This window comes from Citrus sinensis, chromosome 1 (assembly GCF_022201045.2).
Source record: "Citrus sinensis cultivar Valencia sweet orange chromosome 1, DVS_A1.0, whole genome shotgun sequence".
NCBI lineage: Eukaryota > Viridiplantae > Streptophyta > Magnoliopsida > Sapindales > Rutaceae > Citrus > Citrus sinensis.
In genome coordinates this window covers 24,214,649-24,236,129 of record NC_068556.1, presented here as the reverse complement: position 1 = coordinate 24,236,129, position 21,481 = coordinate 24,214,649, and the positions used below count along the sequence as shown (strand labels likewise).

The 21,481-nt window shown below is 35.0% G+C and overlaps 6 protein-coding genes across 13 annotated transcripts; 3 read left to right on the top strand and 3 right to left on the bottom strand.

Annotated features, from left to right (window-relative positions):
- Positions 1-250: 250 nt before the first annotated feature.
- LOC102610335 (nuclear poly(A) polymerase 3) lies at positions 251-4,289 on the top strand. The gene is made up of 10 exons (XM_006488748.4): positions 251-690; positions 779-856; positions 1,097-1,204; positions 1,291-1,353; positions 1,453-1,614; positions 1,862-1,975; positions 2,503-2,565; positions 2,689-2,994; positions 3,311-3,475; positions 3,730-4,289. Exons 1-10 carry the CDS (start codon positions 427-429, stop codon positions 4,117-4,119), a joined length of 1,713 nt encoding a protein of 570 aa, XP_006488811.1. The 5' UTR covers positions 251-426; the 3' UTR covers positions 4,120-4,289.
- Positions 4,290-4,709: 420 nt separating this feature from the next.
- On the bottom strand, positions 4,710-5,240 carry LOC102610640 (cell wall / vacuolar inhibitor of fructosidase 1). The gene has a single exon (XM_006488749.2). It carries the CDS (start codon positions 5,238-5,240, stop codon positions 4,710-4,712), a length of 531 nt encoding a protein of 176 aa, XP_006488812.1.
- Positions 5,241-7,658: 2,418 nt separating this feature from the next.
- LOC102610946 (cell wall / vacuolar inhibitor of fructosidase 1-like) lies at positions 7,659-8,367 on the top strand. Its single transcript, XM_006488750.4, has one exon. The coding sequence runs from the start codon at positions 7,792-7,794 to the stop codon at positions 8,299-8,301; it is 510 nt and encodes a 169-aa protein (XP_006488813.1). The 5' UTR covers positions 7,659-7,791; the 3' UTR covers positions 8,302-8,367.
- A 644-nt stretch (positions 8,368-9,011) lies between these two features.
- Positions 9,012-9,923, top strand: LOC102611249 (cell wall / vacuolar inhibitor of fructosidase 1). The gene has a single exon (XM_006488751.4). The coding sequence runs from the start codon at positions 9,254-9,256 to the stop codon at positions 9,782-9,784; it is 531 nt and encodes a 176-aa protein (XP_006488814.1). The 5' UTR covers positions 9,012-9,253; the 3' UTR covers positions 9,785-9,923.
- Positions 9,924-10,726: 803 nt separating this feature from the next.
- Positions 10,727-13,765, bottom strand: LOC102611530 (uncharacterized). 8 transcript variants are annotated; one of them, XM_025102464.2, is made up of 6 exons: positions 13,550-13,765; positions 13,335-13,444; positions 13,003-13,111; positions 12,080-12,899; positions 11,275-11,416; positions 10,727-11,176 (listed from the first exon to the last, which is right to left on the bottom strand). In XM_025102464.2, the coding sequence occupies exons 4-6, from the start codon at positions 12,600-12,602 to the stop codon at positions 11,116-11,118; spliced, it is 726 nt and encodes a 241-aa protein (XP_024958232.1). In that variant the 5' UTR covers positions 12,603-12,899; positions 13,003-13,111; positions 13,335-13,444; positions 13,550-13,765; the 3' UTR covers positions 10,727-11,115. The 8 variants fall into 8 exon arrangements, with proteins under 8 accessions (XP_024958232.1, XP_006488818.1, XP_006488819.1 ...); XM_006488755.4 differs by having other exon boundaries at positions 13,003-13,078; XM_006488756.3 differs by having other exon boundaries at positions 13,335-13,407.
- Positions 13,766-15,513: 1,748 nt separating this feature from the next.
- On the bottom strand, positions 15,514-20,196 carry LOC102612610 (galactokinase). The gene is made up of 13 exons (XM_006488757.4): positions 19,913-20,196; positions 19,232-19,416; positions 19,090-19,136; positions 18,734-18,828; positions 18,426-18,508; positions 18,202-18,270; positions 17,455-17,640; positions 16,895-17,029; positions 16,687-16,821; positions 16,477-16,547; positions 16,241-16,318; positions 15,914-16,055; positions 15,514-15,823 (listed from the first exon to the last, which is right to left on the bottom strand). Exons 1-13 carry the CDS (start codon positions 20,073-20,075, stop codon positions 15,713-15,715), a joined length of 1,500 nt encoding a protein of 499 aa, XP_006488820.1. The 5' UTR covers positions 20,076-20,196; the 3' UTR covers positions 15,514-15,712.
- Positions 20,197-21,481: the final 1,285 nt, after the last annotated feature.

Genomic DNA, 21,481 nt, shown 5'->3' with positions numbered 1-21,481 from the left:
GTAAAGAATTGGATATAACAATAATAATCTAACAAATCCCAACTATTTTCTCTTAAATCTAATATAAAAGGAAAAATTGCGTTGCCATTTGACGGCCAACTGTATGATGCCACGTCACCAACCCTGGGGTTAACGTGGCCGCTCGTTAGAGGCAAAGAAGTACATAACTGCAAACGCGCTTTTGCCAAGTGTCCGGTCCACGAACACCATTCTACCGTTCCACGTATTAGAAGACTTCACTGTCTTCACTGTCGTTTTCCCCCCCCCGTCTCTCTCTCTCTCTGCACAGTCGCAAAATTTCCGAAAACAGAAAACAGAAAAAAGAATTTTTCATTTTTCATTTTCAGCGTTTTCGATCGAAACGTTTCTTGTTTCCACATTCAATTTTGCTTCCAGAATTTGACAAAGAATTTCAATTTTTTTTTTATGGCAGCTTATGCTTGTAATAACAATCAAAGCAATAATCTTGTTGTGTATCCTTACAATTTCGTTGATTTTTATCCCCAAAACGCTAATTTTGGTGTCGTAACTCCGCAATCACTTGGTGTAATAAACCCTAATTTAATTTCCCCGAGTCAAGTGCTTGTTCCGTGCAATTCCCCGGTCTTTTTAGTTCCTTCTTTTAATTTCCCTTTGAATCCTTCTGTCTTAGATCAAATGGACGAGGAAAGATCGCTCTCGCTTGTTCAGGTAAAATTTTCTTAATATTTTGATTTTTATTGTCATCTGGTATTTGTTTGATTGCTGATCTTGGAATCGATGTAAATAATAAATGCAGTTGATGACCAATGAAGGACTTGTGCCCTCAACAGAAGAGGAGGATAAGAGAAGAAATGTCATTCAAAAGCTTAAAGAGGTTATTCCTCTTCAATTTTTGTTATTGGTTGAATAGTAATTCTAATTTAAAATTAGTTGATTTACATGTTTACCTAATTTCGCAAGTTTAGATAGTGGCATGCTATATATGTTTTAGAGATTATTTTATTTTATTTTTACGCATTTCGGTCTATCTATGATCATTAGCTGGTCACTTTGATTATGTATCTCTTTTGAAAAAAAAAAGGGAAAATCAAGTACGTAATATATAATTATGCAGATAGTCTTGGCATGGGTCAAGAGAGTTGCTTGGCAACGGCGATTGCCAAAAGAACAGATTGCAGAGACACATGCAACGATATTGACATATGGGTCTTATGGCCTTGGAGTAAGTATTTAACTTGCTAATCTTCTTGTAATTTTTCTTTGGTATATTGTATCTCTTATTAGTTGAAGCTGCTTTGCAATATTCAGGTTCATGGTTCAGAGTCAGATATTGATGCTTTATGTCTTGGTCCTGAATTTGCCACAATGGCGGTAAGTTTATCCATTTGTCTTTGTTTTTTTTTTTTTTTGGTTCCCTGTTTGAAGTGGAATAAGCATCGTCTCAACTTTTGATAAGTCTAACTCATACAGGAGGATTTTTTTGTTGTTCTGCACAACATGCTTAAGAGCAGACCTGAAGTATCAGAGATTCACTGTGTGAAGGATGCAAAAGTTCCTTTGATGCGATTCAAGTTTGATGGGATCTTGATCGACCTTCCCTATGCGCGTCTTCACGTATTATCTGTTCCTGAAGTAAGTTTAGTAACTTTACTTCAGATATTATTTTGGAGAAACGTGCAACTAATTCAATGCTTGAAGTTTTTTTTCTCCACTAATGTTCTGTGAACTTTTGAACTTTTATTTCTTATTGACTAGTGAGGATTCTCACGTGTTTTGAGTGATGTCATTGCAGTATGTTTTATAGTCTTAATTTTGAGTTTTTTTTTTTTCTTCCCCTGGACTGTGGTTAGTATTGACTTCATGTGACTGTGAATTGCAGAACGTAGATGTGCTCAATCCATTCTTTTTGAGGGATCTTGATGAAACCAGTTGGAAGAGCTTGTCTGGAGTACGAGCAAATAAATGTATTCTTCAGCTTGTTCCAGACTTGGAGGTGAATGTTGATATTTTTTCATAAATTCCCCCTTTTTTGTTGGGTAAAAGAAAATATCAAAATATCATTCATTTGATGTTTTTGCTAATAGGATAGATATAGAATGGATGCACCGAGGTATTGGGTGATAAAAATTTCATATCGTGAGGTTTTTTGCAATGGGCTTTTGCTCGAGGGCAATTGAAATTTTTGCTTTAACACAGTAGCATTTGGAAAAGTGAAAATGCTTGCAGTGCAATGCTTTCATTGTAGATGTTGCATTATGGTGTCCTATGAGCTGTAATTTGTTGATATTTAGGATGCTACGATGTCTCCACACATTACATATTGTTCTCCTTGCATTGCAATGCATGATATATTTTTTTAAAGTGGATGGATAATGACGTTTATGTCTCAATTTTGCAGTCTGAAATTGTTCCAAAATGGTGCTAATGTTTTTTCTGAAAGATCTGAAAACACCATTTTTCCTCTATTTCTTGTGCACTTTCAGTTTCTATAGATCTCATTTTTGGGCTGATGTGTTCCAGAAATTCCAGCCAGTGCTGAGATGTATCAAATTGTGGGCAAAAAGGCGAGGAGTGTATGGTAATGTGAGTAAAATTTGTCGCCATAAATTCTCCAATCATTCTAATGTTCAGCAAATTTTAATCATTTTGTAAACATTAAGTGATTGGTGAATGATAACTCAGAAGTAATTCTTTACTTTACTGCAGTTACATGGGTTTCTTGGAGGAGTTCATTTGGCTATCCTCGTCGCTCATGTTTGCCAAAATCATCCAAAGGGCAGTTTGAATACTCTGGTTGCAAACTTCTTTAAGACATATGCCTATTGGCCTTGGCCTACACCAGTCATGCTGCAGGATCCAATGTTACCAGCTGCTGGATATCCTTCTGAGACACGGTCCTTAATGCCTATCCGATTGCCGTGTAGTCCGCATGAGTATTGCCATTCCAATATTACTAGGAGCACATTCTACAAAATCAGAACAGAGTTTCTTCGTGGCCATAATACAACTAGGGTATGTATTCTTCAATTTTGACCATCATTGTGTGTATTTCTGTTTCTATTATGTGCTAAATAGAGAGTTCAGTATAGGTGGAATGGAAGGAAATTAGTAGATTCAAAAGGTAAAATATGCCATAAATAATCATTCGGCTTAAACGTCGTTCGATCTTTTAATTTCTGTCCGCTTTTGGGCTGTGTGTATCTTGAGGCCCAATATAAAGTTAATCCTTTAAAATTTATTACTAATCAACGAAAATTTCCTTTGTCTTTCCTTCTCTCTTTCACTTGCGTGCCTTACCTTATGTTGGATTTACTTTTGGGCATTGCAGGATCTTATGAGGCCAGATTTTGATTGGCACTTCCTTTTTGAGCCTTTTCCATACTCAAAGAAGTATGCACGATTTGTCAGGGTTTACCTTTCAGCTTCTAATCAAGATGACCTTGGAGACTGGGTGGGTTGGGTTAAGTCACGGTTTCGATCTCTTATTCTGAAGGTAAGTAGATAAACAATGCTGCTTAGCCATGTGCATTAACTAGTTGGGTGGTGATTTAGTTTGTGCAGTCTTTTCTGGTACTACATTTAATTTAGTGCAAAACTTTATTATTTTCTACCCAAAGTGTACCCTTTGAGAATATCTTTTCATCAGTTGTTATCGGACAAATGTCATGGCACTGATGATTGTCTATGTGTAATTATTATATTTGTTATCTTTTTCTTCTTGTTGACGTGTCCTGGGTTTCTATGCAGTTGGAGGAAGTACAAGGTCTTTGTGACCCTAATCCTACAGAATATATTGATGTGGATGTGACAGAGCCGCACGTTGTTTTCTACTGGGGCTTGCAACCTGGGAGAACTAATTTGCTAGATATAGTGGCTGTTGAAAAAGATTTCTTGAAGAATATTCATAATGGCTTTCAAGGCTCCCCAGGACGAATGGGGTTACTCGTCGTGCAGGCTTCTCAGCTGTCCAAGAGTTCACAGCTTGATTTTGGAAGTGGGAGGAGAACTAAAGCTTGTTGGAAAAATCTCGACTACAATCTTCCGCGAATCCCTGTGTACTCGCAGCATCTGCCCAACTACATCATTGGGTATGTGGATGCTAAAGCAGACTCCAAGTACCCAAGCGCTGGGGGATAGAATTTGATGATGCGTGTCCTCGTTTTCTTGCTTTAATTTTGTTTCACCTTCCTGTATTGAGATTTACTTTTCATAGGTCGAAAATATGACAGGATCAGAAGAAATTTAAAAGGGAGAAAAAAAAAATTGTAGATGAGATGTTTGATTTGCACAGTATATTGGATGATAGTTAGTAAAAACAGGCGTAAGTGATTGCAGGGTAATATACCACATTCACACATCGTTGTAATTACCGTAGAACTTTTTTTTTGGGGGGGTGGGGGGTGGGAATTACCGTAGAACTTTTGAACCGTGTGTTCACCCTGTGAAGTACTTGTACATTTTATAGCATAAATTAGAACATTTTGGTTTTACTTTATATTTTTTCTTTCAGTCTAGTAACCTTTTCTGTTGGAAAATGAAATATGTTTATAATTGAATGTTGAATTGATAATTTGATTGTAGAGTACACGAGATAGACTAGTTGTTCAAGTCAAATAATAGTTTTGAAGTCTATTTTGAAAAAAATTGAAACTCTTAACAGCAGTTCCTAAGCAGAAATGTGAAGGCAGAATAACCAAGTAAAACCTGAAACTAGTTGGAATTTAGAATCATCCCAATATTCCGAGTATGCTTGATGTGACAAGTGAGAGACCATGCACAGCTTTGTTTTGGTCACTAAACGGCTGTGTTTCTCCAGCAAATTGCTCTTCACAACTATCAGCATGAGCAGCAGCAGCTTCTGCATCCTTTTTAGAAACCATATAGTCACCAGATTGCAGAGCATCAATGGCTTCAGGTATCTGCCTTTCTACAATTGCCCTGTACTCTTCGATGCGAGTACCATAGAATCTGTACAAAGCTGGATCACTCACTTTCTTAAACAAATCCCCAACATGCCATAGGGTTTCATTAGCATTAGCCTGGAGTAACTCTACCAATATGATAGCCAGTTCTTTGACATCTGCATTCAAACTTCGAGGGTCTGATTCAAGAGATGCAACACAAAGATTGTAATAATCTGTGTGTTTACATGTCTCCTGTATCAAAAGAGTTTCGATCTTTGAAACTGAAGCTGAAGCTGAGCAGCTAATTGAGGATTGGAGGAGTAGGTGAACGAGCAAAAGAGCCACCAAACTCATCTTTGTATGACAGCAAAGCAAGAAAGCTCACACATTGTGTAAAGGGTTGTTGCTTTTTGTAGGATACGATTCAAGGAGACAAATTAGATGGGTAGCCAATTTCGAAAAGTGATACTGCAAGTTGGGAAAAGTTCTGGCGCATGATTGTGATTAGTATGTGCTGATGTTGCGTTCCTACAAATTCTAAGGCGTTATAAGAGTTGCTTCATATGAAAAAGGAAATATAATTGTTGTGGAAAGAAGGCCAACTAGTGTTACCAAGTATAAGAAATGTACATTTCTAATCAGTTATTGGCCAAAAAGTGATGATGAGGCATGTGGGATTCAAACAGTTGAAAAAATAGAAAAGCATAAACTAGTAACTGCAGCGAAAAATTTCATCGGTATTTCGGAACTCTCCGCTCATACTTTGTTACGTGCGGATTAAAAAATATCAGATTTACTAAATCATGAGCATGCGAAATTCTAAAGAGGACAAACATCTTCTCCTAATTCTTATTCCCCCCACCCCCATCTCTCCTAATTTAAGTGACTAAGATTGAATTATAACATTACTAATTTAAGTGAATTATAATGCTGACAATTAAGTCAGTTTTTTTTCACTTTATTTGCAATTAAGTCAATTTTTTTTTAATAAATTTAGAAAATTATAAGAGACTATGAGAGAAAAATATTAGGAGAGGATTCTAATCTAATCTCTAGGCAACAATCATTATACATGCTCTGGGAGTTGTAAATTATTCGCTAACGATCGCTAATTTAGTAATGTTGTAACTTTTAAAATAATTAACGTTGACTGTGCTGTAAAAATAATGCCGGTAAAGAAAATCAATTAAATATTTAGTAAAATTTATTTTAAAAGCTATGAGTTATAAAGTCAAATTACTATAAGAATATAAATGGTTGAAATAAAATAAATATTTTTTAACTGAAAATAAATATTTTATTTTTTATTTTGTTATCTCAATATAATTAGTAATAAAAATAGTCTCTTTAATTTTAATGATTGAATAAGGATAATTTTACATTTTTGTAATAGATGTGAAGATCTACATGAAATTGTATTAAGTATAAAATTGATTCTTGAAATTAAATTTTGAAAATCTATTGTGCCCATGCTTTTTAAAATCTACTCTAAGTCAAGGTGACTTGACCAAAAGTTATTTTTTTTTAAAAAAGTCCAAATAACAAAATTAGCTTTTAATTTTTCAAAATCATTAGCCTCTCAAAAGTAATCTCATTTAAGCTCTCAATAGTGATAGTAAAATCTCTTGTGTTGAGAGTAAAGAGGTCTAGAGTTCAAATATGTCTCGTGGGTGGGAAGCAAAATTGGTTTATTATTAAGCTAAATAATAATAATAATAAAGGATAAATTATAGATTTTTCCCTCAAATATAAGTTAGAAACATTTACACTCAAACTCAAATGCGCTACGAGACTTGAGCATTATGAGACTTACCCCCTTCAAATTTAAAAACACTACACTTAACCCTGTTACGTTAAGAACTTTAAGTTATTTTACAAATTAAAAAAGTCCTTGTTGCTCCTGATCAATTCAAGTTATTTTACAAATTGTAAACATCTATGAAAATGAAACATTATGTATGTGTTATCACAATACTGTCTTTAATAATTTGAGTTAGTTACCTAATTTATGTAGTTTTTAATTTTTTTTCCATATTTTCTTGGCTTAAAATTGAAAAATGTAAACAAATTGGGCAATACAGTATTTGAAGGTTTGATGAAACTTATTTTATGTGCTATCAATGAGAGAATGTATTGTCTCATGTAAATAAAATTAATATATAATTCATGATGTAATGAAAATGGAATTATGTTAACTTATCAAGGATAATATTATCACATCATTAACAAAAAAAAAAAAAAATCATTTTGATGGACGTTTACAGTATGATTAAGGGCAATTTCACTGTAGAATAACTTAAATAACTTAAATTGTTAGGGTAAGAGGGTTAATTGTATATATATATATATATATATATTTTAATTTGAAGAAGATAATATCACATTTTATTTGAGTTCTACTTGAGTTTAGGTGTGAGAGTCTCTAACTTATATTTAAAGGGAAATCTGTGATATTTTCTAACAATAAAACTAAAAAAGCCTTGACGAAGAATTTTTGAGGAGATTAATATTGCTTTGCACTTAATATTAAAAACTATTATCTCCTAGTTTTAGCATACATCATCAATGAGTGTTTATATTTGGAAAAATTATCTGCGAAAGTAAGATCATTTAATGGAAATTAAGACATTGGATCATTTCCCTTGCGCCTGACAATTACCGAAATATACAATTTTTGAGAATCTGAATCTTTGGTATAAACTTGTAGAAACTTGGAAAATACATGGATACATTTGGCACGTTAAAATGAAAATTATAGTCCAAGTGGCAACAAAGCTAATTTTGATGATAAAGAACCAAAATTCCCTATAAAAAAAGGAGGAGCATATCATTGAACTAATTCTCAGCCTCATTTTTCAATTTACCTAGCTGCGGGCACAAATCTCTTTTTAGCTATTCTGCAAAAATGAAGGCAATTTTATTTGTCTTTCCGTTTGTCCTTGCTGTCGCATATTTCCCAATAAGCCAGTGCCAAAACCTGCCACTGATAGAGCAAACTTGTAAGCAAACACCATATTATGGTCTTTGTGTGACTTCACTCAAGTCAGACCCCAGAAGCAAAACCGCTGGTGATGTTCAAGCAATTGCACTAATAATGGTTGATATAATCAAAGCCAAGGCCGGTGGGTCACTGCAACACATAGAGAAGCTCAAGCAAAAGTACCCTGCACTGAGAGTGCCTTTGAGTGCTTGCAAGGATAGATTCAATGCTATAATTATAGGCGATGTGCCGCAAGCCGTTGAAGCCCTGACGAAAGGTGACCCCAAATTTGCTGTTGATGCTGCCAACGATGCTGCCCTTGAAGCCGATTCATGTGAGAGAGGTTTCTCTGGCAAGTCACCAATCACTCAAATGAACAAACTCAATCATGATATCTCCATTATCACTGCTTCTGTTGTTAAAATGATGCTGTGACAGATGTTCATAAGGATTAATGGATCGTGCCTTGGTTCTTTACAATATAAGTTTTTAACTCCTTTTTCTTTCAGTGTATTCATGTAAAAACATCAGTTTTAAGAAATAAAAAAAATGGTGGATCAAAGAAATTTATTCTGAGAAACTGAGAACAGAAACACGTGCACTGTTTGCGGAATGATTATAGGTCGGGGAAAGCATCATGCTCATTCACTAAAGATAGGAACAAAATTTATTTCTCCAAGAGATAAGGCTGATAATTTAGTAAAGCGATGGACAAAAGCAAGCAGACAAGATGCTGTCGAGCAGAGCACCTCAACTTTTCAAGTAATACAAACATGATCACGATAATGAGATTATCTAAAAGCCATTCCTTTTTCACAACCTTGAAAACAATGGCACAGAACTGCCCACAGAAAAAAGTAATTCCTTTTAGTGAATTAGAAAACAACGGCAGCAAAAACTACTCACAAATGCCAATCACAGACCATTCAACCCATTCGCGAGTGCTGAAAGATGAACCTTTTTAACATGTTTTGTAAATATTTGCAAGTGTAAAGTAGACCTCGCATGTATAGTGTAGATTCTGAATTATATTATATAAAATTTAGACTCTTTGACAAACTTTTCGAATTAGATTATGATAAACTCTTATCTGTATTTTATAATGAAATAATAATTTAAAATTAAAAAAGGGATTACAATGGGCAATTCTCACAAGTATGAAAGCATCAAAGTTTTTCAATATACAGACAAACAAAATCCACGTACCAACCGTTCATTTGAAGACAAAATGGGAAAAAAAAACGTTTTTTAAAATGAAAAACACTATAAAACAACCTCAAAATCAGCTTGCGACACCAAACCAATCATCAAACTTCAGTTTTGCTCTCTGCCCATTTCAGTTTCAGGCCTGCAAAAAAGCGAAAGAAAAAGAGAGAAAAAAAAAACCATGAAAGCTCCAAACTTTCTTCTTCTTCTACTTCTTCTTTCAGTTATTGTACCAGTCATCATCCAATGTGATGACAATTTAATAAACCAAATATGCCGAAGAACACCCTTTCGTGACTTGTGCATTGCAACGTTAGAGCCCAATACCAACAGCTCAAGCTCAGATGTCAAAGGGTTAGCGAGCATTATGGCCAACATCGTGCTGGGAAATGCAAGTGACACATTGAATTACATCGAGGGTTTGATCAAACAAGCTCCAGATCCTCAGCAGGAGAGAGCCTTGGCTAATTGTGCGGAACTGTACATCCCGGTCGTCAGGTACGAGCTTCCTCAAGCTATTGATGCTCTAAGCAAAGGCCATTTTGGGTTTGCTAATTATTGTATTGCTGATGCGGGCAAGCAAGCCGATGCTTGTGAAAAGGGCTTCTCTGGGTCGGCAAAATCACCTTTGAGTGATAGGAACAATCTTTTGAAAAGCCTCTGTGGTATTGCTGTTGCTATTATCAATCTTCTGGCCAAGGGTTTGAGTTAAGATTCTCTTTTTTGTAATCTATCTAAATTAATACTTGATTTTATTGTAGTCATCATGTAATGTTGTTATAAATTATAATACGCTAGTTTTGTTATGTTGCATTAATTCAATATTAGAAACAGAGTCTTTATTGTCTGTCTTTCTTTCTCTTTGGACCATTCATTAAAGCATTTTGCGTGGAGCCTTGGACTCTGGCTCTGCTCAGGTTCTTTTTGTCCAGAAGATTGTAGAAGCCTCTAGATGAATTGAATGAAGGCCTTTGTGGCTGATAAAAGTGCACACAAATAAACCCCTCAGGTTTGCTTTTAATATGCACGTTCGTCCTAAATGTTTCAAAACTCGACAAATAGGCCATTTTCTATTTGAGCCGGCCCCGAGCTACTTTGCAAAACCCATTTCGCCATCACGGAAATCTAAAAGAAAAAATAGAAGTTGATGGTATCTTCAATGTTTCCGGAATAAACGTAAAATACTTGTGAAATTTTAGGATTTATCGTATACTTATAAGTCATATTTTGTCATGCAGACAATTTATTTTGAAAATTTTCAAAGTAAATCAATAATTATACTTATGATGAGAAGGAACGCACCAAAGACTTTATGTCCCAATGAATCGTATAAATTATTCATATCCATTATCTTGTTATCTGACTATGAGCAGCTTCAGAATCTGATATATTGATAAAGAAAGCTGCAAAAGCTACTTAAAATTCATTTCCGTTGGTCATTTGAGAAACCTGTGAACTCACATGATGAAAGAAGACTAGAAGCTGGGCACACGTGAAATCACGTGCCAGCTCATGCAAAATTCAATCATCAATGTCCGAGGCCGACAGGTGAATTTGTATTTTGGAGCATACAAGCTGGCACGCGTGGATTATTCCCACGTGCCAACATCAAATGTGAAAATCCCATCTCCACCTCATTGAAGCACCATAGCAATTGCAAATGATTCTCGTGGGTATATAACATAATGTGATTTACAAGATAGGTGCTAAGTTGCAATGTACAAAATCTTGCCAAGTCATTTGGCCTTGTACTCAACACTCTTGAGTTTTCATCGAGTGCTTTAATAGAAAATAACCACACGCATAATTACATACATATTTGATCGACAGATGGTTGCCGCGGAAGCAACTTATGAAGACAACATTCATGGCATGGCCTTAGAAAAACACATTTGAAAACACTTGTTCGTTAATCTTACCCACCCTCATGTTCAAATCAGTGCAGTATAAATTATCCATCAAATGTCAGAGTGGGAGAGTGGCTTGCATTGGAAGATCCAGAATAGCCTTCAATATGATCTTGCTCATTGTAATGATTCTGAATCATCTGGCAGCTGGATTTAGTTTTTGCTGTTGATCTGAACCGGTAACTTGCTGCACCGTACTGCAATTTTTTCAATAACCAATGTTTAGTTATAGAATTCATCCAGCAGGAAGATGTAATTTTATATAGATTTATAGCCGAAATGAATGGTAACATACTTGGGAAAGCCAGGACTAGGTACATTAGGATCACTGGCAGATGGGTTCCCAGAGAACTGAACTGAAATCAAGCCACCCTCTGTCAATCTAGCAGACAGGGGAGATCCCTGGAAGCTTACAGATGTACCTCTGGATGACATTCCTGCAAAGGCAATATTATGAGCACAATTCGATGAACACTTGATTGCACCAAAGGTACAGTGAAATTATGCAAAAGAAAGTATTTTGTTCTGAAAAACCATTAATCAGAGGGTAATCTCCATAGTGAAAGTCAGATTATACTATTAGCATTGGATTGATTCCATTCCGATTGGGTGTTAAGAACACATGAGTGCAGGCAGGTTCTAATCTTAGAACACATCCATTTGATATGATTGACTGCAATCAAATTTTCTCCTCATTTTCTCAAATTATGGGCAACAAATAACAAATGAGCTCGATGAAGAGGGAAAGGACTAAAGGTGAAAAAAAAAAAAAATCGGGGGATTAGAGCTGATGTAGCACTGCCAAAACAAGATCCAAAACTCAGAATTTGTCATGACAATCAACATGAATATAGGTGTAGGGAACTGATAGCCCATGACTTGGCATTAACTTATATATAAGAATAAAATAAATATTGAATACTTCAATTCACAACAGAGAAGAGGCAAAAGAAAGATTATATTAGGCATTTAGTGCAAAATTCAAATCAATGATCAGAAAGATATTAGTTGCACCAATATATCTGTACTGTGATACATCCTTAAAAAAAAAATTCTGAATTCAAGTTAAATCAAATTCAATTTTGTAAAGGAAATATTACCTTGAAATATCACAAGACAAAACAGAAGAGTGAACACCATGGCAAACAGACTGCTATTGGATGTTGACTGTTTTGCAGCTTTCGTCTTTTTCAAAGCCTTCATTCGCTCAATTCTTGCACGTTTCAACATAGCAAGTTCAGAAATCTCTTTGATAAGCTTCAGGTCAGCTGAATCCAATGATGGACCTCTTGGTGGTTTGGGAGGTTTTGGGGGCTTTTTATTGTTTGATTTCTTGTGTTTCTCCTTCACTGCTTTCTTCCCTTCATCATCATTACTCTCTCTCGCTATCACAGTCTCACCTGAAACCCCATTACTATTAGATACATTGCCTCCTAAACTTGCCCTATCTTCAGTTTTGATTGATCCATCAATAAACCTACTACACACTTTAGCTACCATTGCCTTTGCATGCTCTTTAAAGCCTGAAAAAGTTTCTTCACTCGAATAATCATCTCCACTAACTGAACACCCACTTTCAAGATCAACTTCAAAATCTCTCACTGCTGGAACTCGATAATCCATTAGAAAACCCCACAATCTCAACTTAACAAATCACTAAAGCTCCAGTATCTTCACAAAATACCACCAAAAATCAATTCTTTATACAAACCCACATAACAAAATTGCTCCTTTAACCCAGTGACACTACCATTTATACCAAAAGATGACAATCATAACACTTCAACGAGCAATTATAACTTTCCACTTTTGAACCCACAATTAAAGCTTAAAATAACTTCAATAATTGGCAAATTTAACTTCACCTTCACGCCACTTGCCACCTTTCTACGAACTAATAAATTAAAATTTGCCCTGCATCTGCCGATCCAACACGGAATAATAATAAAAAAAAAATTCAGAATCACAGTCACAATTCAAAAACATAAATGGAAACGGCATAAACTCCAATATCTTCACTAACCCACTCAACAGGAACGATCAAGCTTTGTACAAACCCACGTAACAAAATTGCTTCTTTAACACAATACCATTACCATCTATAGCAAAAGATGACAGTCATCAGACGCCAACTTCAAAAATGAAAAAGAAAGCGTAAAGGACTAGACGTTACAAAATACAATGTTGTTTGAAAATTTATCAAAAGTACAAATCCAGCTGCCAGGCTGCGAAAAACAAAATAAGCAAGAATCTAAAGTAACCTTGAAAGAAAGCAAAGAACACAAAAATACATATAAAAATTTGAAGGAGTAAAATTGAAAACCACAAAATAAGAAAATAAAAAAGTGAAATTACCTTAGAAATGAAGGCAGGAAAATCCCAGATCCAATGCAAGCCAAGCAAATGCGAGTGCGCACATACAACTGGGCTGCCGATCAAAATAGCAGCCGCATTAATGCGTGCAACTGTGAATGTATATGAAAATCTATATAAAAATGGAGACTTTGAGAGAGAGAGAGCGAAATATAAGGAATGGACACGAGGGGTTTTGATGATTTTTGAGGACTCACTTGGAAAGTGCTTCCTGCTGCGGCTGCTGGATCAATTCAATTCAATGCCTGCCAAACTTTATAGCCAGCTTTCGGCGATTGTTTCTCCGTGTTTCATTTATTAATTAATTATATTATTTTTTATGGGTGTCATGTAATTACGGCGAAGATTTGAATGTGGCACATAACATCGCAGTGAAGAAACAGCACCGACACTCGACAATTTAATTTCTTTCATTTTTAAATTGTCTGACTATGAAATCTGAATATATATATATATATATATCAACGGTTCAAAAGTTAAATCCAGAGGCTATCCAAATCTGAAGTAACGACACCTGCTCATAGCTAGTGCTTTATGCGTGCAAAGTAAAATACAAAAACATCCAACTTTTAAATCTAAGCGATAATTGCATGAACAAAGACAAAACTCAAACAACATAAAGTCTTTAAACACACAGAAAATAATCAACAGCCGTAAAGGAGTGGGAGTATTGTGCTTTTTTTATTTTTATATTATTATATTGTACAGATTTTTATAATCTTACGTTATATTATTACATTAAATTTTATAAAATATATGTCTAAAAAAATAACTCTCGTTATACTACCCTGACACTCAGCAGCCGACGCAGAATCTCCACACGTCTTTTCCTTTTTATTTTTATTTTAAAATCAAAATAAATTGACTGACTTTTGTGTTTGTTAATGAAAAAACAGAAAAGATAAAATGAGTTCATATAAGATATCACAGATTCATAATAGCCCGTAGGCATTCATAATAGCCCGTTGGCCCTCAAATTCGAGTACACCAACTTCACACGTGAAAATAATTAAATCATGCAGTGATGATATCTAACATCTAATCTGAAAGTTTAATGATGCCGTTTTGGTGGGAGACTGCCCTGCTCTTATTAAATCTTAATAATTCGCTGCCTGTCTCTCACTAGTCGTCAATCTCATGCATGAGCTTCCTTCAGCATTTGCTAATATACACACACACATACATACATATATATATATACATATGTCAATATCATATTGTTGTAAGATACATACATACATACATACATACATACATACATACATACATACATATACATATGTCAATATCATATTGTTGTAATAATTGGATGGGTTGCAATATCACCGAGGAGGTCCCTAAGAATTGATATGGAGATTATGCCATAGAATGATGGGTCCTAATCTGTTGTGAAAATTGTAATAAATCAAGTGATCAAAACTCAAAAGGACCTACATCATTCTAGATTTTATTATCCGAAATCTTTATGTTGATATTCCACCCACCACGCGATGTTGATGCATATGGGTAAATAAATTGGTAACACATGTTGCCCCAATTTATCATGAAATTAAGAGCAAAAATATGCCCTACCATGTGGCATCTTGTAAGTTGTAATGGTGTATTTGTACATGCACTTGGGGGAAACTCCTCAATAGTGAAGAACGGACATAAGCCTAGGAACTATAATAGGTTAAACATGTATGCGACCAGATTTTAAAAAGCAGCCTTAGTTTTAGATGATGAAAGTATTCTTCTATGAATCTTTTTTTTTTTTGTCATTAAAGAGTAATAATACAAATCCCATCGTTGAACCCCACAAATAAACTCATTAAAATGTTAACCATCTTACAAAAACTAAATTATTTGCGGGAAAAACAAATATTTGCCATTTAGGGGAATCGGCCTTCAGGGTCCTTTAAATTGACAGATGGCAAATAATTACACGATCACAAACTTACACACCTAATTAAAAGAAGCCCAGCCAGCACAAGCAGGCCTCATCAAATGCAAGTGAGGCTGTAGCATAGGCATTGAATCGAGGTGCAAAGCCACGTGATCATGGCCCGTTAGGCTAAAAGATAGAACAGTGGTTGGGTTAAAAAATCTCCGCAAACTAAGTGGCCCTACAGCCCATTAGGCTGAGCTTTGTCCGGCCAATAAAACGGTGAATTGTGCTGACTTTTGTACAATAATAAAATAACATTTGACATTTCCGGAAATAAGCAGAGACAGATTGACGATGGCTAATTATGAGAGCGCTAAATAAAAATATGCGATCAAGTTGCGTTCGATGATTCTAAAATTCAAGACGGTAAGGATTGAGGTTCTGATAGTACACGACCATATTTTATTCAAGCTGAAGATTAATCGGACATGGACTAAAACTTGAAAATGGCAGCACCACTCGATGGCTTGGAGGCGAAAACATAAAGGCCAAGATCGTTCTTGTTTATCACACCTTGGTTGATTCTCGACTGATAAAATTGTTCCTGATACAGATACACAAGAATCAATATGTGTTATAACATTCACTTTCAGAATTTGCAAGCAGAGATTTTCAGTCAAAATTTTACAAGTACCTTCAAATTGAGGATAAACTGAGGCACTATGCTTTCTTTTACCAAGGCAACCGCACAACCCCCCCATCCAGCCCCTGTAAGCCTTGCCCCAAGAGCACCATTATCCCGACAAACTGTCACCAGTTCTTCCAACTCTGGGCAACTGGTAAGAGAAGGATAAAAGAAAGCTAAGCTAAATATGACTGGCATGTTTTTGAAAGAGGTTGTGTATAACAATAAGTGACACTAATGACACGAATCATGCTATTGCAGAGTCAGAAAATGTATACAATTCTTTATGTGTGTGTGTGTAAGAACAGACAGGAAATAGCAAATACAATCATGTACCTGCACTCATATAAAACACTGCAGCTGTGGTGGCTGTCATTCATAAGGTCACCCAGCCTCCTCAGTTTGTCTTCGTCACTGCATAACAAACTTCAGAAGTTAGAATTTGAAAAACTGACTATAGCTTATATATGGATTGAAGAGCTAATATGAAAAAATATAAGATGTTACAACTTTTAGCTTCAATGAATCCCGGGAGTTAAAAAGTGTAGCTAATACCAACAAATAAGACTCACCTTAAATTTGAGTATACAGTGTCCTTGAAAGCATACACCCTCTTGGCTTCAGAGTACACATGGGCTGCTCTCTGCAATGTGGATGTTGATTAGAAAAAAAATAAAAAGAATGACAAACTAGTAATCATAAGGTAAAGGGCAACAACGTTTTGTAAAACCCCATAACTACATCATGATAAAGAGAAAATTTTCCCAGTGACAAGCAAGTACCTGATGTAACTTGTAATGCTTCGCAGCATTCAGTACATCCAGAGAAGATGAACTATTTGCAAAGATGGACGATAGCTTTTCCTCTATGATTTTCTCGATGTCTTTAGCCATATATGGTTCCTCGTGCAAAAATTCCTTCAGCAAAATATAATGTTTTACAGTTTGATAGGTAATTAAACTAAGGCAGCAGCTAAGTTACATCAAGTACCTTAACTGCAAGGAAAGGATCATCAGAACCGTTTTTCCCAGCAAATGCTACACACAACCCTTCAACTTCAGAAAGAGTTTTGACTTTAGATATCGCCTCTTGTGGTTTCATTCCAAGCTTTATACCCAGTACAATCTGAAATTTCCCAAAGCAACTTTTACAACTGATAGAAGTTACAGAAAACAACATCCATAATGTTTTAGAAAGTCGAGCAATATGTATTAAAACCATTAGGAATTCTATGTTTCACAAATTTTACTTTTTACTAAAACACCAATATTTCGCCTGGAGGATCAGGGAAACAAACCAGAAAGCTACTGAAAACATATTTTGAGAAAGTTGCTAATATTAAGATATTACTACTGACCAAGGATTTCGATTAAAACCACCATATTTTCAAAGACTTTTAGTCTCCAGTAAATAATTTATTATTATTATCAAAACAGTATTCCGACCTGTAGACATAGTCAAGCAAGCAACCATATTTCTTGTCTGCAGAAATGATAATTAGTCAATCTTTCCAAAATCGCAGCAGACTGAAAGCAGGACATAGAACTTACAGCAGCCAGTCGACATTCAACAACTCTGTTATTGTAATTTGTAGCAGCAGTAACTGCCTTCAGAGATTCCGCCAAAGAATGGGCTATCACAAAAGTTCCGCCAGCAGGAAGTTGCACATCGGTTGCACGAATGGGATTGAAATCAATCAGCTCTGCAAACCCAGATTTGGCCATGATAGAGATTGCCTACCATCAGGAAAAGAATGGGAATGTTATTTGGTTATCAGTAATATCAAACATCATTTAATGGAGTATAAAATAAACAACTGACAAAAAAAAAAGGGGTCATTGGTAGAACCAAATTACAAAGGGTTGAGGGAAACATCTTTAAACAAAAAATAATGTATAACTTCAAAGGGGAAGTTAAAAATGGGGAGATGAATTGGGCAACCGCACCAGCGGAGTGGATAGGTCAGCATAGAATAGCAGAAAGGAAATTCTGCATAAATTGTCACTCCCAATGTTCAGACTTCAGAGACCACAAAAACTAACTGATAAATCCATAACATGCAACACTACCAAACAGACAGGAAAAAATGAAAACAAACATAGAACTACAAAGTCAGGAACTGCAATAAGTACCTGAGATTAAAAAAAGAAAATAAAAATTAAAAAACTTTTTGTGTAATCCATAACCATACCAGCCCCTAATACAACAGAAGAACTAATCCACAGGAAGAATCATGCAGGATAAACATTCAGGAAATTCCAATGATAATAACAACGAAAGAGCAAAATGAATATAACCTGGTCCATTCCACCAGACTGCGCTCCAATATATCGTTCGCATTCACATGTAAGTTGCGCAATTTCTTTCTGTCAAACAAAGAAAGAATTAGAATTGAAAATACGTATCCAGATATTTATTATCAATGCATGGGTAGGTGAATTAACCCATCCTACTATCTCAGCACTGCAAAAATAACTAAAACTTTATAAAAGCAAGAACCAAACCAAAAATACATTCTTACCTTTGGGACTTCCACACCAAAAGCAGCCATAAGAGCAATGGTCGAAGAGCAAACAAATGCTGCAGAGCTGGATAGCCCAGAACCTAAATTAAAATGTGTTAAGACTTGATTCAATTAACGATAAGTAATTTATTTTTTTCACTTCATTAGAGCAATGGTCAAAGAGCCAAATGCTGCAGAGCTGGATAGCCCAGAACCTAAATTAAAGTGTGTTAAGACTTGATTCAATTAACGATAAGTAACTTATTTTTTTCACTTCATTAGACAAAGTCAATGCTATATCACATGAAATTGATCCAAAATTTTACCTGTTGGAACTATTCCATCAACAAGAATATCAAGTCCAACTGGTGGACCAACATCCAATCCTTTAGCTTTCACATATTCATAAAAACCTTTATATCTGGAGAAAACAACAAATCACAAGAAAAAAAAAAATTTAGATTTCTCCTTTTGTTAAAATCATTATTTCAACAAGTATTACCAAGTAACATTCAGTTAAAAGTTTAGTAAAATGAATTGGATTATCTGCTAATTTCAAAACAAAGTGGAATCCTTTAGGACCATCAGGAGCTTTTTAACTTACAGCTTCATTTTATGAATGAATCCATGAATTACATGACATTATTCTTAAATAAGGTAAACAAAGTGAACTATATCTCACCCACAAATGAAATAATGGCCCCATTGATGATGCTTCAAGTCAAGTTCCTGGCCAAAAAACAAAAGTACATGTCACCAGATAAATCAACAATATAAACAGAGAGAATTAAAGCCACACAACCAACTTAGTAAATATAATGTACCTGATCAGGTTCAGCAGGATAAGTACACAAACTGTACTTGTCACTAACATTAGCTATTTTAAGAACCTTTTCAGTCTCTCCTGAAACATGCTTTCGTATCGCCACAATTGTATCTTGTCGAATTGCCATTGGCAATACGGAATATCCTTCATAATCAATATGCTCCCCAATCAAGTTCACTCTCCCTGCTCTCACACAAAATCACAGATCAATCATCCACTGTCTATTTTCTCCATAAATAATACACACAAAAGGAAAAATAAAATAAAATTCATTTAGAGTTTAACCAAGCAGAAAGTTCCTTTTGAGTTAACTCACCCTGTTTAGATAAAATGAATCATCAATCACCAAATAACAATAACAATAGTAATGCTAACAGAAATGTCAGGAAGATTTTCTTGTCTTTTTTTCTCTCAATTTCTCAGTACCCAAACAGATACACACAGGACTAAAGTATCCTTCACAATCAACTCTCCGTGCTCACACAAAATCAATCCTCAACCGTCCATTTTCTCCATCCACCGTCATATAATTAAAAAAAAAAATCAGAACACTCCGTAGAAATTATTTCAGACTCAAAATCGTCGACTAGTTGCAAAAAAGAAAATTCGGAAAATTTTCTAATCGTTAGTTTTGTTTTTCTCGGTAACCAAACAAGAGAAAAAAACAAAAATCATTCACCTGGGGATCGAGCGTACACATCGGGAGCGTGACCGAAGATTTGAATGAACTTAGACTTCAAGTTACCGAAACGAAGTTGAGCCTCTTCCAGTTGTGATCCTTCTCCGTACACTTCCTTCAATGACGCCAATGTCGGAACTGGTGTTTCTTCGTGCCTCGCCATTTTTTCCGATTTTGATTTTAATTCCCTCAACTCAATTGCCTCTATACGATTCTCTTCACTCTTTCAACCTCCGAAAGCCTCCCTCCCTTTTGTACTGTTTTCACTTTTTTAATTTATTAATTTTTTAAAAATTTAAATTTATATGGCTTATCTACAGGTCAAGGAAAAAGAAAGAAGTTTTGAAATGAAACGATGCTTCTGCTGACGTGGATGAATTGTCGTTTAATTGAGATCATTTATGATTAATTACACTTGGGTTTGACGCTTTTATCCCATCCATATATATTATTTGGATCAAGCTATCGTACTATAGTTGCATCCAGTCGTTAAATACACTTAAATTGGTGGAGTCTATTAACATCCAACGGTTGGATGTAACTGTGGTACGGTACCACAGTTGCACCACAAGTTTCCCTATATTATCGTGTCATTTTAACTGACTTAGCTATGTGCAACACTGAAGTATTTTACTACAATTATTTTTACCCCATTTAACCTATAAATAAATAAATTTTAATTTATACATATACCAATCGCAACAATATATTTTCTTCGTTTATATATGGAATTATCAAAAATGTATAATGCGCCTAAATGTTTTAAAAAAATAAATAAAGGAGGAAAGTGTCATTTTCTCTTTACATATATCTTAAAAATTATCTCCGCAGTTAGTGATATACGGCTGAATTTAATTGCTTAATAGGATAATTAAGGCTGTTATTACTTCACAATTTCTCAAAATCCAATCTTTGACAACCGCTAAGCACTAACCACCATCGAATTAGAGCTGTTTTTACCTGTTTTTTCTATTTCTTTTAACCTTTACTCGAATCACATTTTGTTATTAACCCAATCCAAAAATTCGCTGTGAGTTTGTTGTAACGGCAGCAGCATATTGCTCGACTCCTCTTGAATAAAGTCTGTAAATGGTACAGCTCAAAAATCCATTGTGATATTTAATTTTGATCCCAATTGACTCCACCATTAGATTTAAAGTCCCTTTATAGTTATCGCACAACTCAGAAATCAGTGGAAACATCAAAACCAATTGATCCGAACTTGTTAAATTTTACTTGGTAAAAATGATCCGATTCTTGAAAATATTTTGTTTTTAATTTCTGGAGTTTTGACTTACAAGCGAACACGAATAGTTTATACATAAGGATTTAAACGGAGATTTTATTTCATAAGCGAAGATCACGTGAAAAGTGCTTTTGGGATAATAAAGATTATTATTATTATTATTATTATCATTATCCTAAATTAAAAGCACTAAAGGAATAAAAAATGAAATCACATGATTCCGGTTCGCGGATGGTCCAAATTCCGAAACTCGGTGATGTTTAACATTATTGCTTGGTGTGACTATGTGTCAGATTGCAAGACAGAATGGAGGAGTCGGGCTC

Coding starts and splice junctions, on each gene's coding strand:
- LOC102610335 (XM_006488748.4), top strand. CDS start 427: ATGGCAGCTTATGCTTGTAATAACAATCAAAGCAATAATCTTGTTGTG. Junction 857..1,096: donor TCATTCAAAAGCTTAAAGAG/GTTATTCCTCTT, acceptor ATAATTATGCAG/ATAGTCTTGGCATGGGTCAA. Junction 1,354..1,452: donor CTGAATTTGCCACAATGGCG/GTAAGTTTATCC, acceptor TAACTCATACAG/GAGGATTTTTTTGTTGTTCT.
- LOC102610640 (XM_006488749.2), bottom strand. CDS start 5,240: ATGAGTTTGGTGGCTCTTTTGCTCGTTCACCTACTCCTCCAATCCTCA.
- LOC102611249 (XM_006488751.4), top strand. CDS start 9,254: ATGAAAGCTCCAAACTTTCTTCTTCTTCTACTTCTTCTTTCAGTTATT.
- LOC102610946 (XM_006488750.4), top strand. CDS start 7,792: ATGAAGGCAATTTTATTTGTCTTTCCGTTTGTCCTTGCTGTCGCATAT.
- LOC102612610 (XM_006488757.4), bottom strand. CDS start 20,075: ATGGCGAGGCACGAAGAAACACCAGTTCCGACATTGGCGTCATTGAAG. Junction 19,417..19,912: donor TGTGTACGCTCGATCCCCAG/GTGAATGATTTT, acceptor GTGTGAGAGCAG/GGAGAGTGAACTTGATTGGG. Junction 16,548..16,686: donor AGCATTACAAGTTACATCAG/GTACTTGCTTGT, acceptor TCCACATTGCAG/AGAGCAGCCCATGTGTACTC.
- LOC102611530 (XM_015533476.3), bottom strand. CDS start 12,602: ATGGATTATCGAGTTCCAGCAGTGAGAGATTTTGAAGTTGATCTTGAA. Junction 11,417..12,079: donor TTGTCTTGTGATATTTCAAG/GTAATATTTCCT, acceptor TTGCCTTTGCAG/GAATGTCATCCAGAGGTACA. Junction 11,177..11,274: donor CCTAGTCCTGGCTTTCCCAA/GTATGTTACCAT, acceptor AAAAAATTGCAG/TACGGTGCAGCAAGTTACCG.